At 41.2% G+C, this 22,183-nt stretch overlaps 1 protein-coding gene across 5 annotated transcripts in view; it reads left to right on the top strand.

Annotated features, from left to right (window-relative positions):
- Positions 1-2,956: 2,956 nt before the first annotated feature.
- The window catches only part of PPIG (peptidylprolyl isomerase G), a 29,370-nt gene continuing 10,143 nt past the window's right edge, over positions 2,957-22,183 (top strand). Inside the window, exons 1-8 of one of the 5 annotated variants that reach the window (XM_087730165.1) lie at positions 2,957-3,229; positions 11,719-11,798; positions 11,906-11,980; positions 14,212-14,319; positions 14,835-14,879; positions 16,857-16,944; positions 18,025-18,054; positions 18,146-18,285. In XM_087730165.1, coding sequence (XP_087586291.1) covers positions 11,738-11,798; positions 11,906-11,980; positions 14,212-14,319; positions 14,835-14,879; positions 16,857-16,944; positions 18,025-18,054; positions 18,146-18,285 — 547 coding nt within the window. In that variant the 5' untranslated portion in view covers positions 2,957-3,229; positions 11,719-11,737. Of the gene's footprint in view, positions 3,230-8,711; positions 8,729-11,718; positions 11,799-11,905; positions 11,981-14,211; positions 14,320-14,834; positions 14,880-16,856; positions 16,945-18,024; positions 18,055-18,145; positions 18,286-22,183 lie in introns of those variants that run through there. The other 4 variants (XM_087730166.1, XM_087730167.1, XM_087730168.1 and 1 more) reach the window with 4 other exon arrangements.

Genomic DNA, 22,183 nt, shown 5'->3' with positions numbered 1-22,183 from the left:
GCACAGCAGGAGGGCGGCGCCGCCCGGGCCGTGCCCCAGCCCGCCCTCTCCTCACGCCTGGCGGGGAGGTGGTGGCGGCCTCTGAGGGACGGCCCGCGGGGCTCCCGGGGCGGCGGCGGCGGCGGCGGCGGGCAGGGCCCGGCCGCCGGCAGGCCGAAGCCGCGGCCCCGGCTGTAGGCCCCGCGTGTGCGCCGGCGAGGCGCGGGATGCCAGGCGTCCGCTAGCGCTGGCTTAAGCGAGGGCTGTTGAAACGGCAAAGTCCAGCACCCGGCTAGGTTAAATAAGAAAAGAACAGAACCGGTGTCATCTGCACAACTTGTGAGACCTCCCTGCGCCCGCAGGACACAGCCTGAGGAGTCCTCAGCTTACTTTTTCACAAGATGCTGCCTGCATTCAAGGCACGGCTGGATACCGCTGCCTCAACGCGAGCGCGTGGTTGAGCCTCGGCGCTGCGCGTGCCTCCGCGCTGCTGCTCGCTGTGCGTGTGCCCCCAGACAGGGCATTTCTCATCAGCTGAGATGTCAGGAAACGCAGGGAGAAAGGGGAAAGTCCAGCCCGTTAGACCTTCCACAGGAAATAAAAATAATAATACAAAAGTTCTAAGGTCATCGTGATCACTGAGGTCATATTAATAAACCCAACGTTTATATAACACATTCTGAGGGGAAAAAACAGTCTTCCCTGCCTAGAAAAATCACAAGAGGGACTGAAGTTCAGGAAGGGTGAAGGTCAAAAGTTTGGCTTCGCTAGCTACATTATTTTATAATATAATTTTTTTATGCTTCACAAAATCAGAAGTTAGAAATGTATGAGTTATTGCTTATGTTGTATACGTATAGCTCCAGGTCATCTTTCTGGACCTTTTCTCACGACCATTGATGATAACAAAGATATTGAGATAAAACGATAATGTTGTCCCAAAAAGCGGGGTTCTTCTACCCAGTGCGCGAAGAGCGGAGTAACACAGAGGGTCGAGGTAGTTGTGTGTTTCATGCGCGGAGATGGGTGCTCGGTGGTAACTCCGCAAAGCTAGCACACCTTGGCTGGCATAGGGTGACATCTTATACGTTCGGGGTAGCTGTTACCGGTGTTTTTACCATTCCGCTTATTCATCCTTGCCTCTACTGGTTCTCACAAGCCCCGGCTCCACTTAAAGGGACAGCGTGTGTTAAACTTAACGCGCACGCTCAGTGGGTAGGGGTCTTTGCTTGGGTCGGGGGCTTTACAGCTGGAGGCATGGGGTTTACTATGTTAATTAGGACAGTTCACTCGTAGTTCAAGTGATTCTCCTTGGTCTTATCAGCGGTTTTACTCCCTTATACCTTATTTTGGTATTTTCTAGTCTGGCTGATTTCTGTTGCCATCTTGTCCCCTCTCCCAGTCTTATTAACTACCTGCAGAGGCTGAATAATACCCTTTGTTTTCTTTCTCGCATGTCTCCAACAATAACAATGTCTAACAATCTCTAACAATCTCTAGATTGTTCTAAAATTCTATCTAAAATCACAACCAGGACTATTACCATGACCAATTCTGACTAGCTGTTTTGCAGCTGTCTATCAAAGGTCTGGGTTTTTTTACTTTTTGTCTGTTGTTGATCATATGTGTACTTCATATATTGGATGCTTATGAATATGGAACTCACTCAAACTAATAAAGTAGCCCCTTTTTTATTTATTATAGGTCTGTAGTGTTTTAGAAAAACAGCACATAAAATTTTTAACTGGATTTGTAACAATTTTTCTAACTGTAAAATTTGTAACTGGCACAGCTCCTGTACCCTTCTGCTGGCAAATCCAGATCGCTTTAGTTACAGTCTACACAGGCATGCACGTACCAGAGGGAGACCCAAAGTCTGTCAGGCGATCTCAAAGGGTGGCACTTACGTCTTTCAAGAATCTCAGGCCTTGCGCAAGCTCACATAAGAACTCCAAGGCATCTGATCTCCCACTTTAGAGGAAAACTATTCCACGTTCATATGAAGGGGACTTCTGCAAATCACTATGGATTTTTCATTTACAAGATGCTGAACTTTTGACTTGTCAAGTACATTTGGATTAAATCAATTAATAATGCCTAAAACAAAAATGCTAGATAAAACTACCTTAAATTTTAAGTTGGACACATAGCGGAGGAAAACAAGATTTATCAAAGCATGCTGTGCTGAAGCCAGTGTTGATTTAACCAGTCCAGTCACCAGCATCTTCAGGATTTCAGAACTCACAGGGGTCAATTTCTCAATTTTAATTTTTTTTCCCAGGAATTCAGAAGGAGAAAATTTGTTTTCCTGCTTTCAATGGACTTCTCAACAGCCAGGCACGGGACTTCCGTTACCTCCTGTTACATATGATTACTAACCCCAATACCCACTGCCCTGAATTAAAACCCTTCAAAGGAGGTAGGCACTTCCCTGTAAGTCTTAGTTAATTTTGAAGGTGCTCACAGCTTTATGCATGGTCATAAACTTTCATGTCCCTGTTTTTAAAATAAATAGAAATGAACTTTGAATGGCAATACAGACATATGGGATAGGATTATCAGGAACTTTTTTTTGCATACAGTTGGCCTAAATTCCCGTTTTAATTCTTTAGTTTAGTTCCTAATGACGTGTGCCGGGTACTGCTGGAGTAACCCTAAGCCCTTCCAGTACTGTTTCGGACGTTTCATTTACCAATGCCTTGGCCATTTTCCGGGCTCTTCGCCGAGCCACCGTCAGCGCCCCGCCAGCAGGGAAGGCCAGCACTAGCCCCGGACACCTTGGGTTGGAAAGCACTCGTGTCCCTGCAGACGCAAGGCAGGGGCCTCTCCGCCGCTCCAGCGACACCGGCGCCTTCCCGCGCTGCGCCCAGCCTCGCCCGAGGCGGCGGGGCCCGGCGGCCGGGCGCGGGGCGGCAGCCGCCCCGGCAGGGCGGGCGGCGGGAGGGGGCGGAGCGCCTCTGACGAGCTCGAGGAGGCGGGCGCCCCCCTCCCCCCACCGCTTCGGTTCCCTCCGAGCGGCCCCCGCCGCCTCCCCGCCGCCGGGCAGGGCCGTACCGCGGCCGGCGACCCCCCTCGCCCTTCCCGGGCCGGGGTGCCGCTTCTCCCGTCTCCGCGCCCGCCCCCCCCGCCGCACCGCCCCCGGGGTCGCCCCCTCCCGCCCTTTCCTTCCACTGACGCAGTCCGTGCCGCACCAGCTCTAACATGGCGGCGAGGCGCTGAGGAGCGCGGGGCGACGCGGGCCGCGAGCGGGGTGAGTGCCGGCGCCGCAGCCGGGCGCCGCCGGGGTCCGGCGCGGTCGCCATGCGGCCGAACGAGGGCCGCGGCCCAGGCCGCGGCGTGGCCGCCGGGGGCTCGGGGGAGCGGAGGTCGCGGCGCCGCGGGGCCTCAGCCTCGGTTACGGACGGGGGTGGGAGCCCAGGCCCCTCCCCGGCCCGCCGCGGGGACTACCCCGGCCCGGCCGCCGCTCGGGGCGGGCGTGGGGCAGCTGCGGTCGCCCGCGCCCGCTCCCCCCGCACACACGCCCCCTCGCAAGGCCCGGCGGCCCGTGTGCGAGGGGCGGGCGGGCCGCGGCCGGGGCTCCAGCGCTTCCCTGAGGGGGCGCCCCGGGCATCCCAGGCGAGGGTGGCCCCTGAGAGGAAAGGGGCTGCGAGCGGGGCCCGAAGGCAGGCGGGAGCAGGAGGGGTGGGTGAAGTGGCGGACGGGGCCTGGCGAAAATCGCGGCCGGTGGTAAGGTGGTGGGGTCCGCGAGGGCGGGCATTGCCCCTCCGTAGCCTAGCGAGCCACCGGCCGGGCACGCCGCGGGGCTGCCTGCCCGCTGCGAGCGCCCTGGTCGGCCTCTCGGGTGCTGCTCGGTGCCTGCTCGGGAGTTTGAATGAGTCCTCCCTCCTCCCCTAGAAGGCCAAGTAACCGGGCGCTCTGCGTGCCACATGTTCTCCTCCCCTCTGCAGGCCTCTCCTAGGGAAGTGGAGCCTACAGGAGCTACCGGGGCTGGCAGGAGGGTCCTCTCTCTTTTTAGGATTTCTATGAGTTTCAGGCTCATTTTGTTTGCAGCCACGACCAAACTATAAGTACTGTGTATATATGATTGTACTTTGAGTCATTGAGGAGGCTTTGAAGGAGAGAGGCTTAGGAGAAAAAGAAATAGTTTATTGAAAACGTGGACAGAATATCGATTGTAGTGCTAAACATTGCCTTACAATTCAGTCACAATTAGAAAAGTATCCTCCATAATGATGATAAAAATAGTGTTACCTTTGCTAGTAGTTGCCTAATGTTTGACTAGTTAGTTGCATTTTAGTAATCATCTGAGACCTGTTTTAAGAGGAACATGAGACTATTTCTTTTGCATAAAGTCTATTTTCTAAGTTGTATCTTCTGAGAGAGTATTTTGTTTTTCATGTTTTTATTCTATATTGCCTGCAGAAGAGGCTGTTCTTTGGACAGGGATAAATGTTTTTAGTTTTGGTTGGTTGTTTTTTGGTTTTCTTTTGCTTTATCTTTTTTACCCCCATTTTGTGTCACTATTGTCATTCATTAATGCATTGGGGTCCAGCATGACTCAAATTTTTAGGTGCTACAATGATAAAAATATGGAAATTGCACACGATTTATGAAGCGTTAGTTTGTCTAAACTCGCAGAGCTTGATTTATCAGTTTTCAAAAGTTATTTATAAAGGTTTCGAAAGAAGTGTAGTTTCCTGTATATGAAGTAGATCTGAAGGGGAACATATAAAGGATACCAACATCAATAATCCTCTGAGAGCACCCTTTGGACTGTATTTCTTATTAAGACTTCCCATTTTTCCAGTCCTCTTCTGTGAAACGGAAACTTTTTTTTAAGTTAGCTGAGCAGTCATCAAGCTGTTACCAGAAGAAGATTTATTTTTTTCCCCCTTAGGATCTCAGAAAATCTGTGGATTATGAGGGAATTTGGAGTGAAGAATATGTACTGCAATGGAGGATTTTACTCTGCTGCAGCATGATGTCTCCACTACAGTTCACTCCTCCATGCCATGTGCATTTAGGAGCCATCTTCCATTTGGAAGCAGAGTCAGTGAGTGCCAGGGAGCAAATCTGGCCATCTTCTAATGGAGTGAGGTTTAGGTAGGGGGGTGGGATGAGGCAGGGAAGGGATCTAGAGCTAAAGTAGTAGAGAAAGGAGGAGAACATGAGAATAAAAGATGATAGAACAAGTTTTTTTTTGTTATGGTTGGCAAATGTGGATCAGCATTAAGGACTATCTCTTACTGTTGCATGGTCTTGCCTTATTCTCATCTTCAGTAACAGGGGTAGGAAGGGATTCCACTTCTGAAATTTAGTTTGGGGATCCTAATAGGTTAATGGCTTGGAGATTACACTAGACTATTTAAAAGCTTTTTTTCCTTTCATGCAATGCTAAAACTTGCCTTTTCTTAGCATTTTATAAGTTTTAAAATATAAATTCATGATTTCAGACCTATGCTAGTCCACTTCCTGGTTATGAATAGTAGAATCGAAATGGACAAGTTTCTTTGCTGCTTCTGGGGGAGCAGTGAACGCCGACAAAGGCACTTATTTGTGCACAGGCCTGGGAGCAAACACCTGTATTTTTTCACAAATCTTAACAGGAAAAAAAAAAAGTACTTTCTGCATAGATTAGGTAGTAGAAAATCATGACTAACTCTTGGCAACAAAGCTTTTTACTTGCTATTGACAAGAGTGTGGTTAGATATTTTAACGTCTTTTTCATTGTAGGTGTCTCTGTCCTAGGAGAATAAAACAAAGGGCATGATCTAGTAGGAACCTGTATTTCTGTTTAAATAGTTTAAGAGAATGTTACTACCTCCTCAGCTGAATGTTATGTTCTCCCAGCTGAGATGTTATAACTGGCTGTGTATTCCTTATATACTTCAGTACAAGAAGACTAAATTAATGTCAATAATTGAAAAAAATCATACTGAAAGTGATGTAAATGAACTATGCCATGCAGTAGTGTTATGAGTATGTACTGCATATTTAGTCAGGACCTATCTGAGGATGGCATTTTCTTAAATCTCCCTAAGAGGGTAGCAGGCTCTTGTTTCATGTTCATGGAAGACAAGGGTTGATATTGCCAGGTATCTCTTCATTTGATATCTTTTTTTTGGGAGAGGGGGGGAAATACCATCTCAATAGTCCAAAAAAGACTTGTAGCATTATACTAGAGAAGGAGGCCTGATGGAAAGTGGTGTCAATCACTTTTTGCCTGCAAAAATGTTGAAAGTCTTTTTTGTGGTTGGTTGGCTTTTTCCCTCCAAGTACCATTAGAAGGGGCAGTCAGGTTGAAAACCTATAATATGTGATTTCTGATGATGAGTAGAAGGTGTTTCTGCATAAATTTTATAGACCCGTGTAGAACACAAATGTTCCCTTCTTTTCTTATAAGTGTGTTAAGTCCACGTGACTGCAAAGACAGCATCCTGAACCTGAATGTGTTCAAGTGCGGTGCCTTATTCTTAAATCTGCTGACAACAAAAATCCTGTGCTGCTGATTAGTAAAATGAAAAAAAAAATTAATTTCCTTAGTTGTCATTGCTGCTAATTCAGAGTTTTTTGATGGTGAAACACAGAGGAGAAGATGGTGGTGTTTGGGGAAAATGCTGAGGAAATTATGGAGATCGAGGGTTGGGCTGGTTGGATTTTTGTTGTTCACACCTTCAGTATCATCCTAACACAGCTGAAAACTCTAACACAGGAATGGAACTAGGTACAAAATGTCATGTCTCCCATTTCATAATCATAAATTCATTTCCAGTTTAATCCATACTGGAATGAACATATAACATTTTTAGTCTATGGCTCCACTGTCACTTTAAGCTGATATGTGCTGCTGCCATATCTTTTATTGGAGGGGGGAGGAAAGGGTAGTTTTCATGCAGCTAGATGGCCACCTTTATGAAAGCTAAACATGCGGATATATAAGCCCTCCCTCCTGGTATCAGCCTACATTTACATTGGCTTCAGGTGACTGGAACCGCAGCCTTAGTGAATGTGATGTATGTTCAGTATTCACTTTGTGCATTTGCGTTTTCTGGACTCAAAGTTTTGCTTAAAAATATATTTCTGAAGGTTCCAGATGGCTATCTTTGCAATATAAATGAATGTAGTTTTGTCTTCCTGCATTTGTAGATGGCCTGAAACAAAATGCTAGGATTGTGAATTTATGCACTTTATTGTTCACTTCATTTGGACATTGAATGAAGACTAATGCAGAAGGTAATTGTAAATTAATGCAAGGAAACAAATACAAAGGCAAGGTCAAGGAGAAATTAAAAATAAGGGAGGGCTGGTGATGACAGAGAAAGAAGTGAAGGAATAGGACACTATATATTTTTCCTACTGAATACATCTTTGCTCCGAATCTGTTCTGTCCTGTGCAGGGACAGAAACAAATAGGTAGTCCAGTGACCTGTTCAGCATAGTTACAAATAAAGGTTTTTTTTTCCCCTCGTAAAACTAGGAAATACTAGTGTATTGCTCTTGCCATCAGCTCTTATGAAATGCATGACACATTGATACTTCAGTTGGCGTGCATCTGTGAGTGCTTCCTAGCCCATTTCAGTCAAAAGGAGCTAGTTTATATTAAACAGTATCATTACCAGATCCTTGCTAGCACAGGTGATTTTGAAAAAGATTCCTCAAGATGTATTTTTAAGCATACCAACACATATGAGTGATAATCTCTGGCAGAGAGATGGTTGCGAACAGTTTGGGATGGTTATCTTTTTCCATTGGCACAGATCATTTTGAAGGAGAACAGCTGTCTGCAGCCTGCCCGTGAGTTGGCCAGCTTTATCCTGCAAATATTTGAACAAAATAATGAGGCTGATGGAGGTGTGAAGGGATGTGAACCCTGAGGGATGCAGCTGGTGATGCATTGGTTATGGATGCAGCTGTTCTGAGAAGACTAAATATTTTTGCTGTATTTGTCAATAAACACAAATATGCTCTAAGCTGAACTCTAATTCCACTTTGAGAAATTAAACAAACAGGCCTCTTTTGTTAGATATACTGAAGTGGTGTTTTGGTTGTTTGTTTTTTTCTCTTTTCTTTTTTGGCGTAGTTTCTACTTAGACTTAGTAAGCGGCTCCTCAAAGAGGAGGTGGTTGAGTATGATGAATGGGTTGAACATTTCAGGATAGTACTTGGCTTGTTATATTGTCCTTTCTTACAGAGTTTTGGAAGGAAGAAGTGAGCTAACTTCTCAAGATTGCCCTTCTGCATAGCACATTTTTGTGTGTATGTATAATGAGCATCTTTTGGGTTGACTTTACAATCATATTCCCTTCACTAGTAAAATTCCATCAAGTTCACAATTAAAAAATGCAAAGTATTGTGGGTTAAGAGTATCTACATTCTAATTGAAAATAAATTTGAAGAGATAAATACCCAAGTCATGTAAGCCCTCTGGTTACCAGACATACAGTACTATTGAGCTTTACTTGTAATTTTCTGACTTTATTCTTGGTATTTTCAAATTGTTTTTCTTTGTTAGTTTTGTATTTAACATTCATACACCATGTACTTGCTTTTAATACAGACAAGTTTTAAATGATCAGTATGTACAAGATTGTATTTGGTACTAAATACTACATGAATAGAAATTAGTTTATGGATCATTTGTAACTCAGTAATTTTCCCTGTAGCACTTCAGGAGAAGGTCTGTCTGAAGTAATAACTGTGCAAAGGATACTTAAGTATATTGGAGAGGAGACGCTCATTTGACTTGTAGGTAGGTAGGATAAATGTCACTGATATTTTAGCCTGGTTTGCTAGGCAATATCAGCTTGAGAGTTAGGTATATTTACTTGGCCTGGTGTTTGTCCAGTCAGGGTGTTCATACTGACTGGTGGACATAAGTCATTTAGAACCAAGTGCAGCCAGTATTTAGAGGATATTATTGGAGGATTTAGGGAAAGTGCAGGGGACACTGGAGGTAACATTTAGAACACGGGCTAAACTTGATTTTTTCCACTGTTCATGAGACAATGTAGAGGTAGAAAACCATCAAATTGAGCAAAAGTTGGTGAGAATAGGGATTCAGGTAGAATTCTTTATTTTTTCCTTCTTTCTCCTGCCCTGCTCTCTACAAAATGGAGTTAAAAATTGACTGATGTAGGTATATTGGCATTTATTTTACAATTTAGCTTTAGTCATTACCAATGTTTGAGATAAAACTTGTGTCACATATTAAGATAGTTTGCATTTATTTTGGCTAAAGTACTGTATATAAATGTTAAGGCATACCTCTACATTTCTCAGGCAAATTGCCTATAAAGCAGGAGTTAAATCCCTCCATACTCAAGCACTACAGCTATATGTTTAAAGTTTGGGTACAATTGATCGATCAGTTGTGGTACTACTGGTCCTTAGATGTCACAGTTCAGTTAAAATTGTCAGTTCTACCACCAAACAATATTTATTGTAGCATTTATTCTGAGAGGCTTCCTAGAAAAAAATCCCCCCTGCCCCTTCGTGCAGCTGTATCTGCTGCTGAGGGTGTGAGTTGATGGCTGTCCTTTGGGCTGGTCTCAGTTCTGAAGGCAGTCTGTCCCCTCCCACCTGTCTGCCTCCCTTCCCTTGCCCACGCTGCCACCTTCCTTGTGCTGCCCCAGAGTTTGTGCAGCAGCGTGGTGAGCTGGTCAGCCTTCTGCTAACCCAATAACGTCAAAGTTCTCAGCTACAGGTGTCTTCTCTATTTGTTTATCTGCCTGGCTCCAAAATTTGTTGTACTAATAGAAGAGAAACGCTAACTCAGGGAGAGAAGCAAGTAGAATGAGGCAAGCCTGCTGCTTTTGACGAGTCTCTGGCTTGTGTGAATTAATGTATCCGTTACACAGCTAAGAGGATATCTAGTGAGATGCTGCATGTTCGTGAAGTCTTCTCATGCTAAAAATCACATGAATGATAAACTACTGAGTGGTGTTTAATTTAAATCAGTCCTGCATTGTTCTTGTGATTTTCACTGTGTAATCTTGGCAAAACATTAGGAGTCACACGGAGCACAAGTACAGAGAATAGACTAACATGATTACACTGCTGTCTTGATTTCTTATAGCCTCTTGTTCGTAAGCTGAGAGTGACAGATGGTGACAATTGAATTTTTCGAGGCTGTTCTGTGGCACAGCTATCAGTGAAGCCGTAGGAGAGATGTATGCAGTATGTCAGTTAGATTTGAGTAGCGTTTTCTGGCAATAAAAAAATAATTAGAACTGAAAATTTATGGATTATATTCCCAATTTTGGAAAAGGTACTCCAGTCTTACAGATCCTTTTGCCATGATTGTTTTTTTCCCTCTCTGAAGTAATTCAGAGAGGATGGGGTTTCGGAAAAGGAAAAGAATATCATGATTGTACATGATGTTGGAAGGCCGGAGATGCAAATGGGATTAAGACATTGCCTGTTACACAAAAATAAAGGGACTTATATACTCAAAGATAAGGGGAAAGTTGTATTAAAATTCACAATAAGGAACCATAGCATCATTTAGGTTGAAAAAGACCCTTAAGATCATTGAGTCAAACCATAAACCTAACACTGCCAAGTCCACTGCTAAAGTATGTCGCTAAGTACCACGTCTACACCTCTTTTAAGTAGCTCCAGGGATGCTGACTCAAAGGAGGTAATCAATGACATAAAAGGAAAAGAAACAATAAAAAGCCAAAATCATTTCACTTAGCAGTAATTGTGGAAGAGCTGCATCTTTATATTTTTTTCATGTAGAATGGTTTGGATCCTAATTAGAGCAGCTCCTGATAACTGCAGTGACAGGAATCCAGGGAGTATGTTCCTAAGAAATTGAATGCTTAAGTCTTAACATGACAGTGCGTTGGTGATTTGTCAAGTTGTAACCATCGTAAGTTATTTTCCACTCTTTGACCATTCTCTTTATTTGTGGCAAAAGTTCTGGTATTTCTGAAAGTATACCTACTTGACTTGCGCAATTATTACGCGCCTACAGCAGTTGAAAAAGTTCACCATCCCGGGCTGTTCATCCTTCTGTGCTCATAGACAAGCAGTATGTTCGCTCTTGAGCAGCTGTAGTTCATGGCCCAGGTAATTAATAGTAACTGAGATGAACTGAACTGGGTTGTGGACTGCAGCAGCTGATGTGTTCCTGAGGAGAACAGGCGTGATCTGAAGCTGGTAACCCTGACCAGAGGGATGGGTTGGCATGTGGAGATGGCAGCCTCCTCAGCCACTAACACTGAGCCTAACTGAAATTGCAAAGTAGTCCTTTTAAACAGTTGAAAGGCAGTTGCAAAAAGTTGTTTGAGAGCACTCGAACAAGTTGTTTGATCTCAAAGCTGATTTCCCCCCCTGCTTATTTTACCTAGGATATAGAATTCTAGGAGCAGACAACTCGGGTGATTACCTATACCATCTGGATAGCAAGAAGACTTCAAGCTTTATTATCCCCATACCTTACAGTATCTTTACTTTTTGTATTTCCTCATCTGAAGTATGGCACTCAAGTTTAAATTTAATACTATTGCAGAAAACATGAATAAAATCACTTATTTCAGTCTACAAAACATCAAAATTACCTAAAATACTTTGTGTTTTCTGAAACTTTAAAAATACTCATGTTTGCTCTCTGTTTTTTTTCGAAGGTTTGCTTTTCTGCAGTTTTTGTTGTCTTTGTAAAATCTTCTACACTGACTTCCACATAGTTTCACTACACGAAAGGGAAAAACTAAATTTTATTTTTATTACTTACAGTATATATACTTTTGAAGCCATGGGAGTAAAGGTCCAGAGACCTCGTTGCTTTTTTGACATAGCCATCAACAATGTACCTGGTAAGAAAACTGAAATATCCATTCAGTAACATGATATTCATGTAAATTATATAAGAATAATACAAATATTGGCTAACTTCATAATAAATATGGCTTTCTTTTTCTAGCTGGAAGAGTGGTCTTTGAACTGTTTTCAGATGTGTGTCCAAAGACATGTGAGAATTTTCGTTGCCTTTGCACAGGTTTGTAGATTTTTAATTTTTTATTCATAATTTTTAATGTAATACCGTGTTAGCTAGTTTGATGTCTATGGTTTTTTTCCCTGACATTTTCTTACATATAAAAATAGGTACATAAAACATTGATTCTTGGTATCTCTAGAGATTTAGCTGATTTCTTATATACATCTGATGTAGAATCAAAGCAGTTGTAGCTTTGGCTTAGTATGTTGCAGGGAGTATACACTAATCAACTTTAAATACGGACACAGTAAGCTGATTTTCTGTTACTAGCATAGATATTACTGTTCACATTATATAACATCATCCCGTCTTGAAACATAGCCAATAAGAGGTCAACCGTGCAGACTTACTTTTCAGTCTTATGATATTTTGAGGTATTTGAAAGGTATTGCTGGTATTCATTAGTTTGGGTGTTTCCTTGGTTGGTTTTGTTTTTTGTTTTTTTTCGTTTTTTCTTTCTTGATGGAGACTAGTGATTTCCACTCCTATTGAAATTCACGTTACTTCTTGAACAAAATGCTGAGCAGATTCTCTCCTGGAATCATTTCCAAACAGAGTTATTGTCCTGTGGTCTGCATGCTTTTGTTGAAAATGCTGACAGTTTGGCAAAACTTAAATTTATTATCACAAGAATAATTTTGTGAATACATAAATAGCATACATGCTTTCTGTCTTCAGTATTTTCTGCTTCCTTTCCTTCCAGCTCTGTTGTTTTTCAGGTCAAGGCTCTGTAGCTGTTAATACTGAAGCACTCAGCAGTACTAATATGATCTGAATCAGGTGTGGGTGCATAATTACATTCATGTCAAGTTAGCTAGAACGCTTAGTGCACCATTCATGATGTCTGCAGGAATGTAGGTATTATCTGATCTGACATTAGGTTTACTGGCACAAGGTCAGATTATCAGAATCTGTTAACAAATTTGAACCTTAAAGTGATTCTTTTTAATGGCTGTATGTTACCATGTGACCCCGGCATTCTAGATCTGCTATCAAGTGCCCAAAAGTCAGATTTATTGCATAAAGATGTTATTCCCTGCTACTGCTTTAAATTTTTGACTTGAAGTCTTTCAACAGCATTTCAGGTCAGGAACAAGTACTACTAAGTTCATACTTAGTCGCTGACATTCAAAATCAAATTCAGATGCTGAACTACTTTGCTGCTTTAACATATTTAAGAATACTGAGGAAAATATATGGGCAGAGTGTTTATGATATTGATCATAAGCAAATTAATTCAAATTTTGATTTTATTTGTTTTCCTTACTAATTTTGTGGGGCAGTTCTGAAAAGTATACGCTCTCTTCTTAAAACAGGGGTCAAAAGCTCCATGTTTTCCTGGCACATGTACGTTAAGCTTATGCCAAGTTAGTGGAACAGATACAGCTTCACGTTTATCAAAGTTCTTATCAAAAGTGTTTTTTCTAGCTAGTCGGATCCATATGGAGATACCAGTCTGTCACAGATAAGTTTGGAGGCAACTGTCCTTGACAAAAGCTGCCAGTTTAAAAGCTCAGAATAAGATTATAGGAAGATACAGTCTAATCGTTTGCCAGCACTGAAAGGAAGAGATCCTTTTCCTTCCAGCCTACTCCCACTGATTACCTTACTGTTACCTTCAGGTTGGCTCTGCCATTCACAGGACTCACCATGAGCCATTCATCTTGGTAACTCAGCAGAGACCTTATCTATTTGAGGGTAGTAGGGAAAGTAGATAGTATTGTAGCTGAAGCAGAGAGTCTGCTTATGGGTCTTAAGCACCAGAGCTGATGTAAGGGAGGAAGATGGCAGTTGTAATCATGAGTGGGGGAGGGAACAAGATTCCTTCTCCTTCCCCCTGCCTCTTTGTTTTTGTTATGAACTTTTATGGTACCTTAACCTTGCCATGTTGTAACTGAAGATCTGAGTGTTTCTTGCATGCTTCTGAGCAATGCCAGTTATCTTAAACCTAGACTGGCTGTTTAATTTCAGTTAATCTGCATGGAAGAGACTAGAGTTGTATACTAATGTCAGTAAGGAGTTCTTCTGGTATAACTGTAAGAGACAGAAGGTAGTTTCTGCTCTGCTTTCTTAAATGCTAGTTTCTTACTGGTATTACGTGTCTACCTCACAAGCTAATTTTTCAAAGCTTAGTAGATGATTTTGATTAAGCGCTTATGTAGCACTTTTTTGTAGTGGAGATTCTATAGGTACAGAGAGTAATTTTGCTTTTTGTTCCTCCTCTTCTTTAGGTGAAAAGGGTACAGGAAAATCCACCCAAAAGCCATTGCATTACAAAAGTTGTCTCTTTCACAGGGTTGTGAAAGATTTTATGATCCAAGGAGGTGACTTCAGTGAAGGTACAATGTGAATCTTTGAAGAAAACTTTCATGCTTATATAATACACTATTGCAGGAGTTCTGTGTAGCATCATTTACTTATATTAATTATTCTGTGATTCAACTGCTTTTTTCCCCTTTTTTTCCTGCATAAGAACCTTTACATGAAAACTTCTATAAACTTATACACATGTGCACACACACACTTACTTCTGCTCTGTTATCTCAGTACTCAAGAGTATGAAATACCTTCTATTGAAAGGTTTAAATGGGAGGGTAACATATTATACCTGCTTCTGGGAAATAAAGAAAAAAGGGAGCGTATAGCAGAATACATGGGAGAATACTTTCTTGTTTGCCAAGTTTGCTTTGGGACTACGAAGATGCGTCTTGATCTTCTTTGCATATCTTGAAGAATAACGTCAGTGACTTGGATGCAGTTGGATCAGTATTTCGTATTACAAAGCCCCTTCCACATAATGTAACTCTTTTAATCACTACTTTAAGTTGTTAACTGTCATTTTTCCCCTTCCAAGGAAATGGCAGGGGAGGAGAATCCATTTATGGTGGCTTTTTTGAAGGTAAGAGTTTTACCAGTCTGCTGTGTTTTGGTGTTACTATAAGCAATCACCTTTAATTCTGTAGTCTTGTTCTGTAAACCTGAACTCCATTGTTTGTGTTAAGATTTTGTCTGGTCTTAGAGGCCTTTGTCCAGTTTAGGTTATTTTATTTTACTTTTAAGATATGAGTCTTTTTAATTAATGAAAAATTAAAACCAAACTCCTTTGTATTTGTCCGTTTTACCAGATAACTGTTTTTAAACATACACTTTTGGCTTGAGCAGCTAGCTAAAAGTTGGGGATTGTCTTTTCCTCCAGTGAAAAGGAGAAAAGTGTGATGGAGTCAGGTTTCCTTGCAAATGTTTATTCAGAAGAAAGCATAAAGCCCTGCTTTCCTGAACCCAAAAGAAATTAATGATAAGGAGGCCGTCAGTTTTCTCACAGTCCTGATTCTTTCTCAGTCAGTCTTGCAGAAGTAGTACCTCTTCTGCACTCCAGTGTGTTTCTCAGCTTGTGTTTGTCCAGAACGTAGTGGAGCATCTCTGTGTTTCTCGGAGCAGTTTTTGTATTACACCTAAACCCATGTGATGGCTAGCTGCCACCAGCAGGAGTGGTTATGCTCCTCCCTCCTCCCTGCCACTTCTCTTTTAACATTGGTTCTTGTCTGAGCTTGCAACAAACCATCAAAAAAATTATTCACTATTTCAGTAGGGCCATGCTGCAATTTGATGTCAGACCTTGAGTTGAATCAATAGTTTGCAACTGCCAAAAGAGGGAGGAGGTCTTACCTTGCACTAACTCTCATTCAGATCAGACTTTCAGCTGATTCAGCTTGCTAAAATGCTCAAAGACTACTGCAGCAAAAAATGCATTTATTTCCATATTAGTGAGTGGACCCAATTCAATAATTCGGCAAGCATCAGAACCGACACAAATGAGTAGCTGGGTTTGAGGAAATGTGTGGTTGGGGGAGGTGGAGGAAGGAGCAAAACCTCTACCTACCTTCTGGCAGTTGCAAGCTGACTGTTCAACTCAGCCACAGTATGAAACTGAATTCGTGGGAGTTTTGGTTTCGTGGATCCCTTAACCAATGCACCATAGGATTAGATTGACACTTGATGCTATGCCAGGTAGCAATTGTACAGGTGACTGGAGAGTGAGTGGGACTGTCCCTTTCACTGCCAGTGACGCAGTGTGATGTGAAACCATAGCCTTACAGATAGTGGTCTTTTCTTCTTTGTTAGTGCTTGCTCCTGCCATCTGTATCTAAACAATATTGAGCAAACTTCCTCTGTCTGAAGAGTTCGGTTCCCCCAACAGCCTTTATGCATTTTTGGGAAAGGAAGACGATAGGATAATCTCTTACAGATGTCTTAAATAAAGAATAGTCATTACATTTCACAGTTTCATTGGGATTTAGTTTGAACTGTTACAATGATTTGCTCATCAGAAGTAGGATTCATTCAAGTTAAACTTATTTTCTTAATGGCCAGCTTGATAAGTTCATCCGTGTGTCTGACAGACAAACGGAAGTCATTTGGGATTGCTATCAAACTGGATATCCATATGTATTAAAAAATAATAGAACAGCAAAACTGCCTGAAAATGAGGGGTTTCTTAATAGTTAAAGCACAGCTAAAAAACTACTTCTGCTCCAGAGAGACAGTGATCAGTATGTGCAGAATAGAAAGAGCAACGACTTAAAATGATGAGGTCTCTGCTAACATTGGTAGGAAACAGATCTCTTGAACAGGAATACTAATTTTTTTTTAATTTTTTTTTCTCAGGCTATAAACCATTAATTCATTTTTCTCGTTATTAAATAGCATTATTTAGAATGGAAGGAATAAGATTCAAAATAATAGCTATTTTTAATATATATTTTTAATACAACTTTTTACTGAAGTGACTAGCAAATTTATTTAATAAGGATGAATTTACTTAGATTTATCTAAGCATATGTGGCATATTTAAAGTAACTGAAAACACTTTCTTTAGATGAAAGCTTTGCTGTAAAGCACAACAAAGAATTTCTCCTTTCAATGGCCAACCGAGGGAAAGATACAAATGGTTCACAGTTCTTTATGTAAGTATTGTACTGTCCTGAAATGTGTGTGTAGTCTGCCATTTGTAAGCTGTAAAGGCAATCCTTTTAAATATTCAAGACCAGCTCCTTTGCAACCCAAAGTTTATGGTTTTTCACAAAATTGCATGGAAGTTGCCATTTCCCTAATGCGGTGTTTAGGGGCCTGACTATTTTTATCACTTGTGTGTTTAGTGCTTATTGTCTGTGCGAAAGAGCTTTTGGTAGTTTTCAGTAGCTGTGTTATAACTTGGGCAATAAAGCAAACCTGTTAGTTCCTTGTAGAACTCTTATCACTTTCTTCTAATAAGTGTTGTCTGGAAGGAAGCAAAACAGCTCTGGGGGTTCTCAAAAGTAGTTGCATTTACAGTTAAAACTTAAATTCTTAAAATACATTGCAGTAGACTCTTCTTAAATCTAGATCTACAGAAAACATTCTTGAAATAGATCACTCTTACCCATGTTTCATGACCTTAATTAACATGGTGAGTTGTGGATGTCACTCACCATTAGACCCTTGTTTGGGGATTTCTGACTGATCGTTACTGTAATTATCCCAGTTTTTTACTTCTGCCATGGCTGACATCTGTATGCCTTAGTAATGCTAGTATAGGGGATAGCTGAGAGAATGTCCGTTCTACTTCTATGTCAAATAATCTGTACAGACAGATATTTTTTTCCTTTGATTTCTCTTTATTTTCTAATGTATAGAAGGTTATTTGTAGTTGTCCTGCTCTGAGACAGTTGCCTTAATTTTTATATCTGTTTCTGGCAGTATATAATTTAATAAATAGAATACTTAGTATATCCTATATGAGGATGCTGTCTAAAAACTTGTGCACTTTTGTTTGTTCAGTAAAATGTGATAATCAAAGTAATGAATATGTAATTTAATGTATAAAATATTAAATACTTTTAACTGCACACAACCTTATAATAATAAATATTGGTTTGTTCAATTTTATTAGTACACTCGGAATAACTTTCACCTTCATATGTGTGTATGACGTGCTTCAAATGCTGACTGCTTTTCACTAATACTGACTTTGTTTTTCTCTTTAAATTAAAATCTGGAAACAACAGAACAACTAAACCTACACCTCACTTAGATGGGTAAATATCTCTTATCTTCTTCTGTTTGTTTGGGAACTGCCTTGAGAAAATGAAGTACTAAGAATTCTTAACTTTTGTTTAAATTCTTCAGACACCATGTTGTTTTTGGACAAGTCATCTCAGGTCAGGAAGTTGTGAGAGAAATAGAAAACCAGAAAACAGATGCATCTAGTAAACCATATGCTGAAGTTCGCATACTGAGTTGTGGAGAGTTAATTCCAAAATCCAAAGGTAAAGTTGAACTGTACACTTACATAGAGGCAAACTATGAGGTAATTTTGCTCATTTTCTTACAAAAATATTTTGAAACTTATTTGTGATGGATGAAGGGGCAATTGGTGAAAAAGTGAATAACATATGCAGTACAGTTTGTCTTCTAAAAAACTTAAAAGGTGTTGATGCAGACGACGTTAGAGAAACATCATATGCGCTTTCTTCAAAGCTTCTCCTGTTTTGGATTTCCTTATACTAGCTAAATTTTAGTACAAAGCTGGCAAGCACTTGTCACATAGAAAGTAGAGTGATATGTTAAGAAAATTGATGGCAGTCTGACTTAATTTGATAACCGCTGCATTTTTTGCAGGTATTGACCTTATTTCAAGTTTCTTTCAGGTAAATCTTCAGAACAGTCACTTAGAATAGAAAAGCCTGGAATTGCCCCTTAGCAGATACAGTTTATAGTAACTTAAATTTTAAACAGGAATATGACAGAACCTGCCTTTCTTTCTGGAAGGGATGCCTTGCTCTGCCATTCCAGAGCTGAACATGGTATTGGAGATTGGATTCTGCTTCTCTTACAAAATGAGGCTCAATCTAAGATGTTGCTGTCGCTCTGGAGAATCTCACTAGAGGAAACCCAGGATGCATGTTTGGTAGGAGCTGTGATAGGGATCATCATGCTTTTTAATTCATAGCACCTTCTGCTGATACATACTGCGAAGGGTTGCACCAAGGATATTGAAGCACAAGACAAGAATAATTGTTTCTTTGGCCTAAGGAAAATACAGGCATTCAAACCTGAGCTGCTTAGTTTTTCCTCTCCTTTTTGATGCAGCTCTGTGTTAACCTGTTGTGATGTCTAGCAGAATGACTCTGGTGTCCGAAGTGATCTCTTCGATACCTCAGAATTCCAAGCGAAGTTATCTTGTGGCTCCTGACTTCTCAAAGGTTCTAGAACTTCTTAGATTAACTCATAAGTCATCCTGTGTGTTAGGACATAATTTTGTTTTTCTGGACGGTACTCAGGAGCATGGTATCTGTTAGAAAATGCAGGGGTGGAGTAGATTAGAAAATAAAACAAAACAATACAGATACAGAATGGGTGAAGCTAGCACCTGAGATACCCACTCTGTATATATGTCTTCCTTGGTTTGCCACACTCCCTTTAAGTCCACTCTAGATAGAACACTTGGAATTGAATGACTAAATGGAAGTTTTGGCACTGAGCAGTCTGATGACCTAAAGCCATTAGGCAGGGCTTTAAAGTACTTGTCATCAAAAGAGTGAATAAAATAAATACAAATTTTTTTTTTCCTTTAACTTCTCCTAGAAGAGAACAGGCTTTTGGAAAGATCTGACTGTCTGGTCCTACTCATTTGTCTGTGTCCTTGTACCTCTTTGCCTCAGTACTGCTGGGATCCTGGAGACTCTGCTTCCTGTAGCTGGTCTGGTGTGCCGTGGAGGGAAATTGATGCCAGGGCAATGGGGTAGCCTGCTCAACTGACTGTAAGGCACAGTAATAGATAATGGTGGGCAGCAGGAGTGTTAGGAGAACAAGAGGCCTTAGGCACCAGGATCGGGCAGGTGGAGGGCAGAGCTGAGCGCAGGCAGATGTGGGCCATAATGGGCACTAATGCAGAGCCAGCCTGATGGAGGTGCTGCTTGACAGACCATGATGGAGATCCTGGTGAGTGGAGAATCCTGCTATTGAAAGGGAAAGGCTGCCCATGGGACCTGCAAAGGGAAATCCGCTGCTACTGTGAGAGATGATAGTATGGCTGGAACTGTTTGCTAAATGCACAACATGGAACCACTGATGAGCTGTGCTGACCTGAGGCAGTGGAGATAGGAGGAACAGTGTGTCATCACATCAGCAGAAGGAAACTTGCCAAGCTGCAGTCCAAAGCTGACAAGTGGAGCAGGAGAGGCCCTTGGACCTGTCAATATATGGAAGAGGCCAGGGAATCCAGATAGGAGGAGCAGTTTCTGGGAGGTGAGCAGTGTCATGGAAGATCATCAGTGTCATGGAAGATCATCAGTGTCATGGAAGATCATCAGCAGAGAGTCATCTAACAGTGGAACTGTTTGTAGTGCATTACTGTGGGAGGCAAAAGGGAACTGATACAATGAAATACGAGGCAGTTACCAGAGGAGACTGCTTCTAAGAATTTGCTGTTAAGACAAAGGAATAAGGAGGTTGCCAGTGAGGGAAGTATAATGGCAAATTTCTGTGGGAGGGTATATTATGATAGCAAGGGAGGCTTAAACTAAAATATTTATTGTATGAGCTTGTCTAGTAGGCAACACAAAGGAAGGAATTAGACAAGTCTTTATGGAAATAGAACTGATACTTCTTGGGTTTAGCAGGGAAGCCAAGATGGTACTAGCAGAGGGAATCACAGTTAGGTGCTTGGTATGAATGTTTTTCTCTTAGGTTAAAGTTGAGGAAAGGCGATCGGATTTTTGGGTATCATGATGAATATCCAGATGAAGTGCTTTATGAAGGAAGCAAATCTGTCTCTTTGTATAGAAGAATTAGATTTATTTAGGGATGAGTGGATGATGACTTGACTGAGCTAACTTACTGGATGCTATGTGAATTGAATGATACAGCGATCACAATTGTAATATTGCAGAGGCCTAGATCAGAAGCTTTGAATTTGAAAGGATGATCACCTAGAAAAGTAGAACATCTGTTTTCTTTTCCTCTGTTTTTTTTCCCTTTCCCTTAAAGTTGGAGGAGTTAGTGAAAATGAACAAGAGAAGCTAAATTATAAAAGAAGAATCTCTCTGGCCAAGTGGTATTATTTTTAGAAAATCTTAAAGTTCCAGGGAAAATTCTGAAAGCTGGGGGCGGGGGGAGAAGAAAGCTAAGAATTAAGCCAGTATTTAGAAAGGTCATTATGGACTAGCTAAACTAATGTAATTCTCAAGAAAAACTGTGGAATAAGTAACATAATATTAATTTTCTTAAAGACAGATGGGAGTTCGATACCAATTGACAAAGTTTTGCAGAAGGGGGTCTAGTCAAACAAGCCAGGCTACATTGTTTGAGATCATGACTTCGGTTAATCAAAGTTATATCAGGGATGTTTTCAAGAATGTAAGACACTGACATTCTGATTCAAAAACAAAGAAATTAAGCGGCTTTGTGCATTGGGCAGTTTTTAACAGGAGCCTCTGATGAAGATTTCCCATGAAAAGTGTATTTCTAGGGCATGCTGCACAGAGCAGTGCTAGGCTTAATTCATGATCTTCATCATTGATGTTATAGTTGTCCCTGTAGAAACACTGCTCCTAGAAGTGTGCTTTCTGTAATTAAGGCAGATTATGGCTGCCTCTATAACTCATCAAAGAACAATATTGTAATTAGGTCATTCTATCAGTACAATTTCTATAAAAAAAATAGTATCAGTACAAAAGTATCAAGCACTAATACAGTACAAAGTTACACATTTAGGAATCGTGAAATCTCTATGGAATAAGAGCAGTTTTAGCAAGTGGTGATTCTAGTAAGGCATGTCTCACCTGGACTTGTGATTCGCATATCCTCCCTTTCCTCACCCGTTCAATCCCTGGAGCACTCATTTCTTCTGCAAGCTCGTTACACATCATTGTTACTGCCTTTCTACAAGCTGGTTGCTATGAACGGTTGTTTCAGACTTTTCTGTTCCAGTTTGTTTTTTTTTTTTTCTTCCCTAAGGAACTGGCCATTAGGTATTGTACAGTTTTGGCTTTAGCTGAAACTGTTCAAAGTGAAGCTGGAGATAGCTTATTTTTTCCCTCTCCTCTTTTTTTTCTTTTTTTTTTTTCTCCCTTTCCCCTTTCCTCTGCTGTTGCAGTTTTGTGGTAGGCTGCTTGTCTACAAAAATATCTACATCCAGAGGCATTTGTGATACTGTGAGGACTC

Source organism: Nipponia nippon, unplaced genomic scaffold (genome assembly GCF_047370975.1).
Source record: "Nipponia nippon isolate SJK-2023a ecotype South Korea unplaced genomic scaffold, ASM4737097v1 scaffold_5, whole genome shotgun sequence".
NCBI classification, from domain to species: Eukaryota; Metazoa; Chordata; class Aves; order Pelecaniformes; family Threskiornithidae; genus Nipponia; species Nipponia nippon.
Note: the sequence above shows the minus strand (reverse complement) of the source record. Positions and strands in the feature narration are given on the sequence as shown.